General features: G+C 48.7%; 1 protein-coding gene and 1 long non-coding RNA gene across 7 annotated transcripts in view; one reads left to right on the forward strand and one right to left on the reverse strand.

Annotated features, from left to right (window-relative positions):
• DCAF10 (DDB1 and CUL4 associated factor 10) overlaps positions 1-5,787 on the forward strand; it is a 52,249-nt gene extending 46,462 nt beyond the window's left edge. For both annotated transcript variants that reach the window (XM_008263653.4, XM_051843869.3), the window contains 2 exons: positions 3,600-3,745; positions 4,980-5,787. In XM_008263653.4, the coding sequence (XP_008261875.2) occupies positions 3,600-3,745; positions 4,980-5,348 (515 nt within the window). In that variant the 3' untranslated portion in view covers positions 5,349-5,787. The remainder of the gene's footprint in view (positions 1-3,599; positions 3,746-4,979) is intronic.
• On the reverse strand, positions 7-18,208 carry LOC149128814 (uncharacterized). Of its 5 annotated transcripts, none has more exons than XR_016224405.1 (3): positions 17,944-18,060; positions 7,692-7,987; positions 7-2,735 (listed from the first exon to the last, which is right to left on the reverse strand). It is a non-coding gene; the product is annotated as an uncharacterized LOC149128814 (long non-coding RNA). The 5 variants fall into 5 exon arrangements; XR_016224404.1 differs by lacking the exon at positions 7-2,735 and adding an exon at positions 6,488-7,133; XR_016224407.1 differs by lacking the exon at positions 7-2,735 and having other exon boundaries at positions 6,488-7,893; positions 17,944-18,208.
• Between the last annotated feature and the right edge of the window lie 215 nt (positions 18,209-18,423).

An 18,423-nucleotide genomic window follows, 5' to 3' on the forward strand; every position in this document is an offset into this window, starting at 1 on the left:
GTGAGAAGTCACATAAAATCCCGCAGTACCGCAGAGCTTTACTTGGTTGGTTTTAATCTATAAACAAACAGGAGCTATTAGAGATGAGGCGGTTTCTCCCTGAGGTTTGACTGGCTTTGGCTTAAATCTTCGAGGGAATTTGAGCTTTGGTTTTATCACCTGGACCAAATTTGGTCTAGTTGGGAGAGGATGATAGCGAAAGTCACTTGGTCCCAAGTCCAGGAGGCTTTTGCTCCTCCATTTCCTTGCCCCTGCAATGCCTGACAGCATTGGAATAAAATGAGCTGCAGTCTGGCCCCGTCTGTAGTTGCCAGTTTCCCCCCAGCCAGTCTGGCAGAACTGGATGCTCTGCCCTTCTGCCCCTAGCTGAAATGCATTCTGCCTGTCATGCTGGCCCTCTCCACACTGATCCTCGTCTTAGCCCTTGCACCATTTACTATTTTTTTTTAAGATTTATTTTTATTTATTTGAAAGAGTTGCAGAGAGAGGGACAGAAAGAGAGGTCTTCCATCTGCTGGTTCACTCCCCAAGTGGCTGCAATGGCCAGAACTGTGCTGAGCCGAAGTCAGGAGCCAGGAGCCTCTTCCAGGTCTCCTATGTGGGTGCAGAGGCCCAAGAACTTGGGCCATCTTCCACTGCTTTCCCAGGCCATAGCAGAGAGCTGGATCGGAAGAGAAGCTGCCGGGACCAGAACCGGTACCCATATGGGATGCCGATGCTTTAGGCCAGCGCTTTAACCCGCTGCACCACAGCACTGGCCCAGCACCACTTACTGTTTATCCTCTTGGTGCACCGAGTACTAATGGTTACATGACTCATTTTTGGTCAGTTTTCGGAGGTAGGCTTGTCTGTACCTGGATGTTTAGGACAGGGACTAAACCTTAGACTTCTGAGTTGTTTTCTCTGGATGGCTTCACCTGGTAGGTACTGGTTCTCTTGTTTGACAACTCAGTAAAATGTCTGGACAGCCCTTTCTAACCCAACTGATGGCTAGACTTTCCCTGTCCCCTGGGTGTTGAAGCCTGTGATGTTTCACTTAACGGTTAAGAAGTCCTTCCCTGGGGCCAGCACTGTGGCATAGCAGGTAAAGCCACTGCCTACAGTGCCAGCATCCCATATAGGTGCTGGTTAGAGTCCTGGCTGCTCCACTTCCTATCCAGCTCTGCTATGGCCTGGAAAAGCAGAAGATGGCCCAAGTCCTTGGGCCCCTGTACCTGCAGGGAAGAAGCTCCTGGCTCCTGGCTTTGGATCAGCACAGCTATGGCCATTTCAGCCATCTGGGGACTGAACCAGTGGAAGACCTTTCTCTGCCTCTCTTTAACTCTGCCTTTCAAATAAGTAAATCTTAAAAAAAGTCCTTCCCTTAAATGTAAAAGATGTATGCCTGTAGGTTTAACATTTCTTTGATTTGTAGTAGAAATGTCTCTACAGATCTACCTTTTTTTCCCCCTTCTACGTGAGCTATGGTAAGTCAGCAAAATGATCAAGAAACAAGTGTTTATTGATTGGTGACTATGCCATCCATGAGGGAAAAAGTTAATTTAAGAATAGTTCATATGCTTGCCTGTTATTGGCCAGTGGTGAACACAAAACAAATATATAGCAGTTTTATGCTATAGAGAGTTGGAATTGAGGGAAGAAATACTGTTTGAGGAGCCTAAGAAGAGAGGTGGAAGGTTAGAGGGTGGACACAAAAAGGGAAATGGGGGGTGGGGAGGCTTACAGGCGAAGTTGTTGTAATTGTTGGAAATCCTGAGTACTGCTCAGGTGTTAGAATAGGTCTGTGCCACCCTTTGGTGGATATAGTAGCTTTATCCAGAGACTTTTTTTGACAGGCAGAGTGGACAGAGAGACAGAAAGGTCTTCCTTTGCCGTTGGTTCACCCTCCAATGGCCGCCACGGCTGGTGCACCGCGCTGATCGGAAGGCAGGAGCCAGGTGCTTCTCCTGGTCTCCCATGGGGTGCAGGGCCCAAGGACTTGGGCCATCCTCCACTGCACTCCCTGGCCATAGCAGAGAGCTGGCCTGGAAGAGGGGCAACCGGGACAGAATCCGGCACCCCGACCGGGACTAGAACCCAGTGTGCCGGCACTGCAAGGCGGAGGATTAGCCTGTTGAGCTGCGGCACTGGCCTTCCAGAGACTTTCAAACTCATTTCAGCACTGAAGATATTTTAACATGAAATCTGCTGCAAATTCTTAAGGATGCAGAATAAATAAAACCCAATTAGGTCTGGTTGAAGCAAGATTAGCGAGGCTCTTGAGCCTCTGGTATTCGCCATGTGACTTCAGCTCTCACTTGGTTCCTTCCTTTTGCCAGTTCTTGAGACGCATCCAAGGGACACAACCAGAAAACCACTGCTTAGCTTTAATAGAATGGTCTTCTGTTTTTGTTATAGGTTTTCAGAATTCTTATACTAGAAGTTTTTCTCTAAAATTGTTCAAAGTTCTGTCATGTGTGAAGTCATTGTTTTAGTTATAGGTTGGTCATAACAGTGTAATTAGGATCGTCACACGTCTCCAATAGTGTGGTAATGTAAAGGGAATTTTTAAGATCTCTTTGCAAAACGGTTCACAAACTCAGGGGTCTCCTTACCTTCAAAGTAACTCCTTCCACAGTTGAACTATTTCTCTTAAGCTTCTAAGCTCCTTCCTTACAATGTCCATGAAAATGGTTCTCCACGTGGCTGAAGGCCAGAACATATTCCATCCCCAACAGCAGTTACTGTCAACAGGGCTAGGGAGGAAGAAAGGGCACCGTCGAGGCGCCAGGAAGAGGTGTGATGTGCAGTGTGTCGCATCTCTTGTTTTGATGTGCCTCTGTGTGAAGTGTCCTCCCTCACCTCCAAAATTGTCTGTCTGTTGTTACAGTATTCATTGCCCCCAACTTAGAATGGTTCAGCTAACTTTTCAGTTCTGATGTGAAAGCTGTATGCACTTCATAGAAACTGCATTTTGAATTCTGAATTTTGGTCCTTTGCTAGGCAGTGTGATGCTGTCTCATGCTGGCAGGGGCAGTGAGCAGTAGCTCCCAGTCAGCGCAGTTGAGCCCGCACCCTATGACGCACTGTGTTGCTAAGCCAGCGTGTTCAGGAGGCTCAGGGTCAAGTGCATCTTCAGCTGGGGATGTAGCCCCATTGTGAATCAGAGGGACCAAATATCCTGCTGCTGTCGTCAACTTGAATGCAATATTCATGGTTTCCCAGTACTGCCCTCTCTGGACTGGAGAACACCAGTTTCTGACATGAGAATTGTTCTTTTAACTTTCTTGATTTCTCCCATGTCACATAACTGTTTCTTAAAGGGCTTTCTGAGATGAAGATCCAAATCAAAGGGACCCCTCATCAACTGGGGTCTGCTGCTGGAGACTCCTCAGCAGAACCTTGAATTCCTTAGTTCTAGGCATACCCTTTCCCGTGCCTGCACCCGCAGAATCCACACACACAATCGTTGGTGAGGCACCACTTTCTTTACGTGTGGCAGCACAAGGGGCAGACTCAGGAACGAAAGCCCAGGATGAGCCTGCTAGAAATCAAAGCTCTGATGAGCTGTCTTAGTCCTCAGATAACACGAATCTTCTATCCTTTTTTTTGTATCTCAGGAGTTTCACCACGAAACAGTCTTGAAGTCTTAACCCCTGAAGTTCCTGGTGAAAGAGACCGTGGAAACTGCATTACGTCCTTACAGCTGCACCCGAAAGGCTGGGCCACTCTTCTTCGGTGCTCAAGCAACACCGATGATCAGGAGGTACAGGTGGCAGCACTCCGCCTTCAACAAGGCAGATGGGCCAGACTGCCATTGCCAAGTGTGCAGACCTTAGCCCTGGACACAAGTCCCCACCCTCCAGGGTGCACACTGTTGGAGACCTGGCTTCCCTACCTTTCTGACTTCTTTTGCTTCCTGGTATCTTTATCCCTTGCAAACTCTTACTCCTTTCCTGCCTAGTGTTAGGAAGCTGGGAAGTATTTTTTTTTTTTTTTTTTTTTGACAGGCAGAGTGGACAGTGAGAGAGAGAGAGACAGAGAGAAAGGTCTTCCTTTGCCGTTGGTTCACCCTCTAATGGCCGCCGCAGCTGGCGCGCTGCGGCCGGCGCACCGCGCTGATCCGATGCCAGGAGCCAGGAGCCAGGTGCTTTTCCTGGTCTCCCTTGGGGTGCAGGGCCCAAGCACCTGGGCCATCCTCCACTGCACTCTCTGGCCACAGCAGAGGGCTGGCCTGGAAGAGGGGCAACCGGGATAGAATCCGGCGCCCCGACTGGGACTAGAACCCGGTGTGCCGGCGCCGCAAGGCGGAGGATTAGCCTAGTGAGCCGCGGCGCCGGCCCGCTGGGAAGTATTTTAAAGGGCCATGATCACCTCAAATTAGGCCTCTCAATTGTTTTTAAGGTAAAAATGGAGGGAAGAAAACAAAACAAACTTACATAATAAACGTGGGACTGAGATGGTTCAGCTATAATGGCTAAATGTGAAGTTTTGTTAAGCCAATTGAATATTAAAATTATCTCTTCCTAAAAACCAGGGGAAACTAGAAAAGGAAAAGATCTAAATGGGTTCTTAGGGGGAAGGGTCTTAAATGGCTTCATGATTTTCAACACTCTGAAAGGCAAGAATGTTCAAGTATCTCACTGGCTCTAGAGAGGCTAAAAGGAGAGAAGAGCCTTGAGGTCTGTAGGGGAAAAGTTACCATAGGGCTTGAATGTTCCCCAGGAATATTTTAAAGATCAAAATGGTGGTTGTCCTCAGAAAAGGGACTGCATCACTGTTGAAGTCACAAGCAGCCTCAAAGCGTCATAGCACAGAGTAAGTCAGGTTTAAGGAGGTAAGGGACCTGCAGAGCCTGCTGGTTGGAAAAGGCATAGTGTTCATCTGATCGCTTTCCTGCAGCGGTGCCATGGCACTGGCGATCTGTGGAGCTTTTTAAAAGTAAGGGATCTCCTCAGCACTGTGTGGGTCTCTAACCTTGATTTGTCTTCTCTGCCTAGTGGACCTGTGTCTATGAATTCCAGGAAGGAGCTCCAGTGCGACCCGTCTCACCACGCTGCTCTCTACGACTGACTCATTACATTGAGGAAGCCAACGTGGGCAGGGGCTATATCAAAGAACTGTGCTTCAGCCCAGACGGGCGAATGATTTCTTCCCCTCATGGCTACGGGATCCGCTTGTTGGGATTTGACAAACAGTGCAGTGAACTCGTTGACTGTTTGCCCAGAGAAGCCAGTCCCCTGCGGGTGATCCGTTCTCTGTACTCTCACAACGACGTGGTACTGACAACAAAGTTCTCTCCGACGCATTGTCAGATTGCCTCAGGGTGCCTTAGCGGCCGGGTTTCTTTGTATCAGCCAAAGTTTTAGGCACAACTTACATCAAACAAGGAACTCTTCTGGTCTCTGACTTACAAATTACTTCAATTTAGGTGAAGTATTTTCTTTTAGAAGATCTAAGTTTGGGTCAAGGTCCTGGTTCTTATGGGTCCACGAACACACCGCGACCTGAGCGCGTGGTCATCAGCATCTCCGAGGTGGCGTGGCGCGGCGCGGCAGCATCCTCTTGCCATTCCTCTGCTCCTGCTCGTCTGTGCCGCTCGGCTCCACCTCTTCTGGGTATTTTGCACAGTAGCTCTTGTTAAGCTCCTGTCTTTTTCTTCCCTCCCTCCTTCCCTTTTCCACTTTGGTGTGAATATTGTGGACATTTGACAGGAGTGTTCATTGGGCTAGGAGAAACAACCTGTGATCCCAGTATTGAATAAAACCCAGAAGTTTGATGTTGGCACGCTGGCTGTTGAAAAAGAAATCTCATCTTCATTGATCAGTATATTTGGCATTTTAAATTTGCTGTTATATTTCTCTATATATGCTCTATATTTCTGAGCATAGATAATGCCATTATTCTCATAATTGTTAGATAGTCTTGCAACACAATGTCTTACGTTTCCTGTTAAAATTATACAGGTTTTTTTCACGATGAGAGGGATTTGTTGTGAGATTCCAGGAGAGATATCACCGCCTCTCTGCACTTTACTTGTATGAATTTAGAGTCTCTAGCATGTGTCCTTAACTGGTATTCTGTTCCGTCAGCAGCGTCGGAAGGGAAAGTGGAAGCGACGGGCCTTGGTTATTCCCATCGAACAGAAGAGGACTGATAAGTTTACCGCAGTGTCTCCATGGATGTGGTGGCATCTGTGCGACTTAGTGCTGGGGTGAAGGGCGCTCACGAGTGAGGCGGCGGTCTCTTACGTCTGTCTTCTGTAGGGCAGGTGTCGCCACCTCAGCTCTGTCAGTGAGGACTCCTGTAGTCCCCTTCCACTCCATCCTACCCACGGTGGTCTCCACATCCAAGGCAGACTAAGTGCTGATATGAAGTAGCGTGTTTTTGGTTTTGTTTTGTTTTATGGAATGCAGCAAGTAAAAGCATCAAGCAGGGGACCGGGGGTCAAGCACAAGGCCCACTGCCCTGTTGAGTAAGCTGCTTTCTTCGAATCTCCACGAAGAGTGGGATTGTATTTAGAAGAGATTTTCCAGAATCTGGAGTTATTTAAGCCATGTACTAGCCTTGCCCTCTTAGCTGCATTCTCTTAGGCCGTGTTCTCCAATGTGGGGGTGCACTGTAATCACTGAAGAGCTTGTAGAAAATGCTCAAGCCTGGGCCTCACCCAAGGAGAGGACAGGGGTCTGTATTCTTAACAGGAACCCCAAGTAATCTCTGGGTGATCTCCATCAGTTTAAAAACCCACCCTTAAACAGCAGTTACCACTTCTGTAACCACTGGTGCTTAACAGTCCCAGAAGGTGTTTTGATTATTTAAGTAGTAGTGATAAGTAAATGAAAGCCGTTTTAGAGGCAGAAAAGGAATTGACCATGTTATCTGGCAGGTGAGAAGTTCAGCGAGTGGCCTGAAGTCGTTCTGCAGAGTTGGTGGCAGAGCCAGAGGCTGAACTCCAGTCTCCGAATTCCTGGCTCAGGGCAGCTTCTACCCTAGCGTGCTGTTAGAAGCCATGGCTGTGAGCGCTTCTCCCGTAAGTCGCATTACTGACAGTACCCAGAAAACGGCCAGGTTGAAAAAGGAAAGCATGCGGTAGAGCCAAGAACACCAGCCACACAGGGGAAGTGTTTTCAATTGTACCGAAAAGCTTCGGCAACCTAAATACGTGAATAAAAAGGATATTTCTCTGTAGGACCTACCAAACAGACATTCACATACAGGCACAGAGGTGATAAACATTCTCACTGGGAGCACTGTTGGTTTTCAAACTAGTTTTAAGAATTAGATAATTTTACCACAGAAGTTGAAGAAAGGAATTTTTTGGTCATTGAAAATTACCACAAAGTGCAGTAAGAACAGGCTTGCCAGAAATTATGTGAAAAACACATACTTAAAGTACATTTTGGGATGTAGATCCATCCAAAGATGTCATCATTAAAAATAAGCTACCAAGTACCACAATCTGATGATAGGCAAGACTACGTGAATTGTAGCAGCCTTGGCCAGAGTTCCCTGTCAAATGCTGCCCCCACGTGGTGCCCAACTCTGAACTCAGCCACTGACTGGTTCTTTGAACTGCTACAGAGTACCAGTTGTGCTTCAGGTAACTACACTCTTTGCTGCTCCTCCCAGACACCTCACAGTCAGTGGGATGAGCCCCAGCTTGCTTTGGGGGGAAGGTGAGGCAGGAGGATTAGGAGGGCTGGGTGGTTTACCTTAAGTCGGCAGTGGGCGGCAGCAGCGGCGTTCCAACCCGGGATTATCGCAGGCCAAAGCTTGTGCCTGCTGCTCTACCATTGCACCTTTTAGTTAAAGGTTAGTCCTCGGGCTTGTAAGTGTGTAGCATCTTCTGAAGTTTGGGGTTAGACCTCCAGACCCGGCTCACCTTCTGGTTCAGGTAAAAGAACCTCTGCAAGGCTGATGAGGACACACATCAAAGTCCATTTGTAACCGGAAAGCCACAAGCAGGACAAACAGCTGTCAGACAGAAGGACAGTGAGGGCAAGCATCCCTGGGGGGAAAAAAAAAGCCTCAGAGGTGAGACTTTCACACACACACAGCCAGCAAACCCCCAGGAGAGCCTTTGTCCTCCTGAGGCACCGTCCCCATCACCAGGGCCTCGGCCAGCACGCAGCAAACACAGGCCTGAGGGTGGGAGGCAGCCCCTGGCGCGTCCAGGCCCCGTTTCCCAGCGAAGGGAAAATCGAATCTCGTGTTTTCTACTCTAAATTTTAAATGTTTTTATTCGCGAAAGTTGGTGAATGTATTCTAAGTGGTAATGTAATACATCATTGGTAACTGTAGTATAAGTGGTTCTGTTTTCAAAAGCTTCCTCCAGAAAGGTCTGTCTATGGCAGTGCTGTATTAGTTAAGGCCAAGTATGTAATAAATAGTTCCTTATTTTTAGTTGTGAAAATGAAGTGTGTAAAGCAGAAGACAGCTCTAATTTAGTCTGTTAAAAATGTGTGTCTGGTCTTTTCTCCCCCCTCAGAAGCCCAAAGCACACGTCTGCTTTGTCGTGGATATCAAAGAGGCAGCTATACCAAAAATTTTAGGAAAACAAGCAAGGACGCGGTAAATCACACGCTCCCTGCTCCTGGCTCTGGAGCCGGGACCACGCTGCACGCCTGTCAGAGCTGTGACCCCCGGCGCGTGTACCGTGGGGCGGGCGTGCCCGGAGCCCGCAGTCCGCGGTCCTGGCGCCGCGTGTCTGACACTTGTAGTTGGAAGGCCGGGGCTGATGACAGTCGTCCCCACCGACTGACCAGCGGGCCGAGCGCTGGGAGACTGCACTCCCCACAGCCTGCCACGTCCCGAAGGGGACGGCACGCAGGAATTTGGATCACTAACTTTGTAAGTGCCAAAACCACAATCTTGGAATTATTTTTGATGCAAGTCTTTCAGGAGTGTAAGTGTGCCGCGCCGCCTAACCAGTGCACTCGGTGTAACTCACTTCTTCCCAATGAGGAGTCACAGTCGTCATGTGTTACTGCAGACCCCTACTGAGCTGTGACGCGCACGGGCTGTAACATACGACGCCTCAGTCCCTGTCCCCGGTGCTTCCCGCAGGCCCGAGGCCTAGAACAGCATCTGCCTTGGACTGTGGGCTTGTTTTCTATCTGCTAAGCAGCGTGCTCTGCCGCCTCCTGACCTGCCGCGTGCCCGTGTGGCGAGCTGGGCGTCCCGAGCGCCTCCGTCTGATCGGACAGACTCCGGGCACGCAGTCTGCTACGGCCCCCTGGTTGCTTTCCGCCCCTTGACTGTCACAGCAACCGTCCGGGAAGTACGAGCGCCCAGTTCCAGGCTGAAACTAGGCCAGCTGCTACCAACCAAGACGCCGCCGGGTGGCGGGATAGACCGCAGCGTGCCAGCGACAAAGGCCCCGATTGGCGGAGGGCTCTTTCATGCTTTTAAGGAGAGAGGAAGCGCGCAGGGGGAGAAATGAAAATAAAGTCCACACGGACAAGAGGACTTTGTCAGTAACCACTCAGCTGTGTGCTGAGAGTAGCACATGTTGGAGGTGCAGGGCAGTCTCCTAGATCGTTCTACAATTTATATCCTGGAGAGAATTCTAAATGACGTCCTAAGAGCTTCTACTCAAATGATAATGCAAATTATGAAAAACTCTCCAAATCACTTTTATGCGGCTCTCTTTAGTTGTAAATGAATTAGTGGTAGGGCGACAGGCTTCAGCCAGAGCCCCAAGGGCCATGTTTCCCATACAGACAGCCTCCTTCCTGTATGTGTGGATATAGTACACGTGTCACTAGAAACCAAAGTGTCATCCAGAGATAATAAAATAACTTAAAATTTGAATTTGGTCCCAAGTCTTTAAATTAGGCAGCACTTGCAGCTTTTCTAAGCTGTCCAGATACAGACAGGTTGCATGGCTTTTCTATTAAAGAGCAAACATTCGGGTTTCTTTTACATTTCACTGCACCTTCTACTTGCAGACTGTGCTTTCTGCTAAATTTTAGATTCACATTTGCAGGAAATGTAAAGTGGTGCAGATACCATGCCAGACACCCAGGACATCCTCTCCGGCTCCGAGCTGCTGTGACGTTCTCACGCTAGACTGTAAGCTCCTGGCGGGCAGGGGCTGGCTTATTTATCCTTCAGTCTTCAGTCCCTGGTACAGGACCTGACACAGAGCATTTGTTCAATACTCATTGAATGAGCCAGTTGAACCTTCACATGTGTACCCAAGCTCCCAAGAAGCTAGGACATGACATGACATGTGAATTACCCAGGACTAGAGGAACCCATTGCTTAGTACATCTAATAGACTGTTCAGAGGAAGACAGTTCTGGCTGCAAGTAACTTTCTCATGGGTTTGGAAAACCACAGGTTAGCACTCAACTCTTCATTCAACAGCCATTGGGATCCCTGCTGTATGTCTAGTCGAACACTACAGACCGAAGGATCAAAGATCACTGAAGGTCCAGGTACTTCATGAAGGCGTTCCCGTCCATGCAGAGCTCACGGGCGCTGGACCTGTGCGCTCGGAGGGCCCCGCACCCAGCAGAGCGCCTCGCCAGACGGACGCTCTGCTGCGGCCATCCTGAGTGTGTTTGAAAAGGGGCCTGCCTTTTTATTTTACACTGGATACACAGAATTAAATAGCTGGTCTTGCTAAGATGTTATCATTTTGACATGTTGGAAACAAAATAAAAGTTGCAGTATCTTCCATCGATCTTCTAGAAAAGATGTTGACAATCATTGAAAATCGGCTAGAGGGGCCAGCATTGTGGTGTAGCGGGTTAAGCTGCCACCTGCAGGGCCAGCATCCCATGTAGATGCCAGTTTAAGTCCCAGCTGCCCCACATCTGATCCAGCTCCCCCCTAATGTGCCTGGAAAAGCAGCAAAAGATGGCCCAAGTGCTTGGGCCCCTGCACCTACATGAGACCCAGAAGAAGCTCCTGGCTTTACCTGGCCCAGCCTTAGCCATCTTAGCCATTTGGGGGATGAACCAGGGGGTGGAAGAGCTTGCTCTGTGCCTCTGCCTCTCCTTAACTCTGCCTTTCAAGTAAATAAATCTTGAAGAAAAAAAACAGCCAGATAGTGCATGACTTAGTAAAATCACTTCTGAAGTCTAAAAACTGTCTCCCTCCTTTGAATTGGCTGACAGCTGGAATGTTCTGTGTTTCAGAACTAGAAGACCTTTCTAAAACACAATTGGCTCTTACCTTTTGCCTTGAGTTGCTTTGAGTCTTTCAGAAGTGAATTTATCTTATCTGTAAACTTACCTACATAAATTTGTAAGGCTTTACTAACTTTTATTACATGTGCACATAATATTTTGGTACAAGCCTACCGCATAGCATACTATTAACACAATAGTACGGGTGGTAGGCATTTGACTGAACAGTTGAGGTGCTGGTTGAGACAAGCTCCCCCACCCTGAGTGCCTATGTTTGATACCCAACTGCAGCTGCCAACTTCAGCACCCAGCTAATGCAGACCCTGGGATGTGGTGCTGGGTCAAGTGCTTAGGTCCCTGCCACCCATGTGAGGGACTTAGTTGAAAAAAAAAAAAAAAATTAAGATGTAAGGGGGCCGGCACTGTGGCTCAGCGGGTTAACACCCTGGCCTGAAGGGCCGGCATCCCATATGGGCGTCAGTTCTAGTCCCAGCTGCTCCTCTTCCAACCCAGCTCTCTGCTGTGGCCTGGGAAAGCAGTGGAAGATGGCCCAAGTGCTTGGGCCCCTGCACCCACGTGGGAGACCTGGAAGAAGCTCCTGGCTCCAGCTGTTACAGCTATTAGGGGAGTGAACCAGCAGATGGAAGAGCTCTCTTCGTCTCTCCCTCTTTCTGTAACTCTGCCTCTCAAAAATATTTTTTTAAAGATTTTTATTTATTTATTTGAGAGGTAGAGCTACAGATAGTGAGAGGAAGAGACAGAAAGGTCTTCCTTCCGTTGGTTCACTCTCCAAATGGCCTCAACGGCTGGAGCTGCGTCGATCCGAAGCCAGGAGCCAGGACCTCTTCCAGGTCTCCCATGTGGGTGGTGGGGGCCCAAGGACTTGGGCCATCTTCTACTGCTCTCCCAGGCCATAGCAGAGAGCTGGATGGGAAGTGGAGCAGCCAGGTCTCGAACTGGTGCCCATAAGGGATGCCAGTGCTTCAGGTCAGGGTGTTAACCCGCTGCACCACAGTGCTGCCCCCATGTTTTATAATCTTAAAAATTAGTTTTTATTCAGTGAAAGTTGTATTTGTATCAATAGGAAGCATAGTTGCCGCATTTTTACTTTGTCAAGCTTCATACAGTGATTGGCTGTCATACAAACTCAGAGCACGCTATTTTTCAGTGTTCCAGAGAATAACATTTTCTTATATTAATAATGTGATTGATGGCTCATTTTACCATATTATTTTCATTCATCGGAATAATTACAGGCATGTCTAAGATGCTTGTGGGGTTTTTTTTGTTAGTCATTGAAGAGAAAACTAGAGGGAATCTCAATAGAAATTATTTTGTGAAACTAATCATTCAAACTGATGTAGCTAACCATAGCACCAATTAGCACTATTTCAGCTCTCCCTGACTGACATATCTGGGGCTATTTAAAACAATTTATTGAAAAGAAAATTATTCAGCATGTATTAATGCCGATGAATTACTATGTAAATTAGTTTCCCATTACTACTGTAACAAATTACAACAAACTTAGTTGTTTAACACAGCACAAATTTCCGTTGTGGTCCTGGCAGTCCATAGTGGGCGTCCTTGGCTGCAGTCAGGGCGTCGGCAGGATTGGCCGTGCCCCGGGGGGGCTCAAGGGAGCCCATTTCCTGGCCGGTCCCAGCGTCTGGGGCCACCTGCAGCCTCCGCACCCTCCTTTGCCCTTCCACCTGCAGGACCCTCGCCATCATGCTGGGCCCACCTCCGGATCCAGGATGCTCCCTGTTGTAAGGTCAGATGAGCACACTGGATCCTATCCATAGCCCTGGCCACAGAGGACGTGCACAGCTTTGGAGGGCCACTATGCACCCAGTACTAGGCATAGTACCCATTCTTGGGTGGTAGACAATGTACGTGTTCCCATTTTACAGGGACAGAACTAAGGCTTGGAGAGATTCATTTACCTAAAGTCATAAACCTAGTAAGTTTCAGAGTTAAACTCCTATCCGTCTGTGACTTCAAGGCCCAACTTCAGTTGCTATATTACTTTGATAATTCAATGAGAAAATATTTATTGTAAGCAAGCTATGTACAACATTGTGATTACAGAGCGTTAAACTTTTTTTTAAAAAGGTATCGCAGGGGCCAGTGCTGTGGCACAGCAGGTTAACGCCTGGCATCCCATTTGGGCGCCAGTTCTAGTCCTGGCTGCTCCTCTTCTGATCCAGCTCTCTGCTATGGCCTGGGAAAGCAGTAGAAGATGACCCAAGTCCTTGGGCCCCTGCACCTGCGTGGGAGACCTGGAAGAAGCTCCTGGCTCCTGGCTTCGGATTGGCACAGCTCCAGCCGTTGCGGCCATCTGGGGAGTGAACCAGCGGTTGGAAGAACTTTCTCTCCATCTCTCCCTCTCACTGTAACTTTTTTTTTTGACAGGCAGAGTGGACAGAGAGAGAGAGACAGAGACAGAGAGAAAGGTCTTCCTTTTGCCGTTGGTTCACCCTCCAATGGCCGCCATGGCTGGCGCATCACACTGATCTGAAGGCAGGAGCCAGGTGCTTCTCCTGGTCTCCCATGGGGTGCAGGGCCCAAGCACTTGGGCCATCCTCCACTGTACTCCCTGGCCACAGCAGAGAGCTGGACAGGAAGAGGGGCAACCGGGACAGAATCCGGCACCCCAACTGGGACTAGAACCTGGTGCGCCGGTGCCGCAGGTGGAGGATTAGCCTAGTGAGCCATGGTGCCGGCCTCAAATAAATAAAATCTTAAAAAAAGATAGTGCACAATTAACATCACTTAAAAATCCCTTGTTTATATGTTTACTGATGTTATGTACAGTTTGTTGCTTCATCTCTAAAATTCCATAGCAGGGCTGGAAAAAAAGATCCATGATATTGGGGCCAACATTGTGGTGCAGCAGGTTCCGCTGGTGCCTGCAGCGCTGGCATCCCATATGAGCACTGGTTCAAGTCCTGGTTGCAACAGCTTGGGAGAAATTATTTGCAAACTATGCAACTGATAAAGGATTAATAACCAGAATATATAAAGAGCTCAAGAAATGCCACAAAAACAAAAACAAAAAAAAATAAACAACCCAGTTAAGAAATGAGCAAAGGACTTAGACATTTTTCAAAAGAAATCCAAATGGCCAGTGTCTAGACACATGAAAAAAATGCTCAGGATCACTAGCCATCAGGGAAATGAAAACCAAAACCACAATGAAACCTCACCCCCATTAGAATGGGTTTCATACAGAAATCAACAGACAACAAATGCTGGTGAGGATGTTGGGGGGAAAAGGAACCCTAATCCATTGTTGGGGGGAATGCAAACTGGTACAGCCATTGTGGAAGACAGTTTGGAGATACCTCAGAAATCTGAATGTGGCCCTACCACACGACCCAGCCACCCCACTCCTGGGAATTTACCCAGGGAAATGAAATCTGCAAATAAAAGAGCTATCTGCACCTCAATGCTTATTGTAGCTCAATTCACAATAGCTAAGACCTGGAATCAACCTAAATGACCGTCAACAGTAGACTGGATAAGAAATTATGGGATATGTATATCATGAATACTACACAGTGGTTAAAAAAATGAAATCCTGTCATTTGTAACAAAATAGGTGAATCTGGAAAACATCATACTTAGTGAAATAAGCCAGTCCCAAAGGGACAAATACCATGTGTTCTCCCTGATCTGTGGTAACAGAGCACCTAAAAGGAAACCTGTAGAAGTGAAAATGACACTTCGAGAAGCAATGACTTGATCAGCCCCTGTCTTGACTGCTGAGGAACAGGTGTTTTTTTTGTTTTTTGTTTTTTTTTTTTTTCCTTCAATACCATTGGTTGAACTCTTTACTTAACATGGAATTAATCACACGTGTATAAAGTCAAGTGAAGATAGATCCCAGTAAAAATAAGAGTGGGAATAAAGGAGAAGCTGTATAGTTCTGCATACATTCCTATGGACATACTTCTATGGGTACAGCTCGAAATTTGCCATGGGACTCCAAATCCCATTAAGATGGCATTATTACCACTCAGCTTAAGTGTTAAAGTGAACATATAGATAGGACTAAATGTTAAAGGGATCATATAAATAAGACCAAGTGTCTGGAATAACAATACATAGAATTAAAAAGGAGAGAATGTTCCAACATGGGAAGCAGTCCACAGCAGACTCATAGAAAGACAATCACTATAAATAGCACTCTGACCTCAGAGTCAACTCTTAAGACATTCTGGTCTGGCTGAAAAGCCCATGACAGCATTTCAGGCATGGAAAGCCAAGACACTGTGGCAAAAATGATCTACATGAAGGATCTTTTTGAGTGAGACCCCAGTGGAAAGAAGGGGCCATCAAAGAAGGATGCATTTTCCTCTGAAGGGAGGAGAGAATGTCTACTTTCCTATGCCTTGTCAATACTGATAGAGATTGTGGACTCAAAAGGTTTCCATAGTCTTGGCAGCTCATGTCAAGAGCATCTGGTGGTCACTGACATCATACATAAGTGTTAACTGTTAAATTAACAAGAGTCACTGTGCACTTACTTCCCATGCAGGACCTCTGTCCTCAATGAGTTGTATTATGAGAGTTAACTGTAAAACTTTTTCCCATTTTTATATTTTGTGTGTGTATGCACAAATTGTTGAAATCTTTAGAGTTGGTCTTCTGTGTATAATTGAAAAATGCATCTAAATGGAGAATGGGATTTGAAATGGGAGGGGGGGAGGAGGAGGAGGAGTGGGAGGGTTGGTAGGGTGGGAAGAATAACTATATTCCTAAAGTTGTACTTATGAAATTTGTACTCATTAAATAAAGTTTTTAAGATTTATTTATTTGAAAGTCAGTTACACAGAGAAGGAGAAGCAGAGAGAGAGAGGTCTTCCATCCACTGGTTCATTCCCCAGATGGCCGCAACACCTGGAGCTGCACCAACTGGAAGCCAGGGGCTTCCTCTGGCTCTCCCACGCAGGTGCAGGGGCCCAAGGACGTGGGCCATCTTCTACTGCTTTCCCAGGCCATAGCAGAGAACTGGATTGGAAGTAGAGCAGCCAAGACTAGAACTGGCACCAATATGGGATGCCGGCACTGAAGGTGGTGGCTTTACCTGCTACGCTACAGTGCCAGCCCCTAAATTTTTTTTTTTTTTAATTTTTAAAGAAACAAGTCCCAGTTGCTCTGCTTCTGGGCCAGTTCCTTGCTATGGGCCAGCTCCTTGCTAATATGCATGGGAAAGCAGCTCAAGTATTTGGTCTAGGCCGGCGCCGCGGCTCACTAGGCTAATCCTCTGCCTTGCGGTGCCGGCACACCGGGTTCTAGTCCCGGTCGGGGCGCCGGATTCTGTCCTGGTTGCCCCTCTTCCAGGCCAGCTCTCTGCTGTGGCCAGGGAGTGCAGTGAAGGATGGCCCAAGTGCTTGGGCCCTGCACCCCATGGGAGACCAGGAGAAGCACCTGGCTCCTGCCATCGGATCAGCGCGGTGCGCCGGCCGTGGTGCACCAGCCGTGGCGGCCATTGGAGGGTGAACCAACGGCAAAAGGAAGACCTTTCTGTCTCTCTCTCTCACTGTCCACTCTGCCTGTCAAAAAACAAAAAAAAACAAAAAAAAAAAGAAAAGAAAAAAAAAACTATTTGGGTCTCTGCCACCCACATGGGAGACCCGGATGGAGTTCTGGACTCCTGGCTTCCACCTGGCCCAGCCCTGGTTGTTACTGTCATTTGGGGAGTGAACCAGTGGATAGAAGTACGCATTTCTGTTTCCCTCTCTCTCTGTCTCTCCCTCTCGCTAACACAGCCTTTTAAATAAGGAAAAAAAAAATTTAAGGCCCATAATCTCATCAGAGGCCAAAGATAAGCAGAGTGGACAGTGAGAGTCAGAGAGAGAGACAGAGAAAGGTCTTCCTTTTTCCGTTGGTTCACTTCCCAATGGCCGAGGTGGCCGGTGCACTGCGCTGATCGGAAGCCAGGAGCTTCTCCTGGTCTCCCATGGGGTGCAGGGGCCAAGGACTTGGGCCATCCTCCACTGCACTCCCAGGCCACAGCAGAGAGCTGGCCTGGAAGAGGGGCAACCGGGACAGAATCCAGCGCCCCGACCGGGACTAGAACCCGGGGTGCCGGCGCCACAAGGCAGAGGATTAGCCTAGTGAGCAGTGGCGCGGGCCAATCTTAAAGCATTTTAAGGTTTAGGGCTTCCAGACCCATATTCTCCAAGTTTCTCCCTTGATCACCTGGCTTTACCTACAAGAGCCAGGCTCAGAAATTTTCCTCTCTCAGCACCAGGGATTGCCCGGTGCACGATGGGGTGGACATGGGTGTCTGAAGCCATCAGTCACGAGCGGTCATCTAGTGTGGGCTTGGCAATGCGGCCACGCCCAGCCCCACAGGAGCACTCAAGACAATGCGCTAGCCCTTGGGCCAAAACCAGCCTTTCCGGCGTCCTCTCACTGGGTATTGGAGGCACCTGCTGCACCGCCAGGCTCACCGGCTCCGACCGCATCCTCATCACGGACGGCAGTCCGTGCTCTGACCTGTGCCCCTCCCGGCCCAAGCCCCTCTTGAGAAAGCCCGCGCTTTCCTTTCCTGACACCCACAGGCCTGTCCACTGGGTTCCCTCTGCGTCCCTCCCTGTCGCGAGCATGGGTGTCGCCCCGAGCACTGAGTACAACGCGGCTGGCGGCCCCACACCCAGACGGGCCCATTTTGTGCGTCTGCATCGGGAATCGCAAATTTCGTGTGTGTCGCGCTGTGGGAGCCCCCGGTCCAAGAGGGCTCACTGCGCGACGTTCATAATCCACAAGAACTACCCACAGGGACCCTGGGGAGATACACGGTCGTCCTACTTACCGGGGTGACTGCCGAGCGGCCAGGAACCCGCAGGGCCCAGCAGAGCGCAGGCGCACGCGCGTTAACTCGTGGGTGGGGAGCACGCCCTGTGCGTGGCTCCAGGTGCTCTCCACCGGATGCCACTTAAGACGTTCCCCCTGGGGTGGGGGTGGGGCGGCCGCTTCCAGCCGCCCCAAGAGGACGGTTCTTTCTCCTGGGGGCGAAGCAGAGCCACCGGCAGGCAGCTCTCGGCTGTCGCTGTAAATTCTGGGGACTGCGGTTGGAGCCCCACAGATACAGAAACTGCAGTTAAGGGTTAGGCTTTTCGTGGATGAAGGAAGTCAGCTGAGAACATCTTGACTTTTGTTTTTTTAAAGACTTATTTTATTTATTTGAAAGAGTTAGAGAGAGGGAGGGGGAGATACACAGAGATCTTTATTGAATTGGCCTCAACAGCAGGGGCTGGGCCAGGTCAAAGCCAGGAGCTTGAAACTCCATCTG

This window comes from Oryctolagus cuniculus, chromosome 1 (genome assembly GCF_051225735.1).
Source record: "Oryctolagus cuniculus isolate XC-2025 breed Fujian yellow rabbit chromosome 1, ASM5122573v1, whole genome shotgun sequence".
NCBI lineage: Eukaryota > Metazoa > Chordata > Mammalia > Lagomorpha > Leporidae > Oryctolagus > Oryctolagus cuniculus.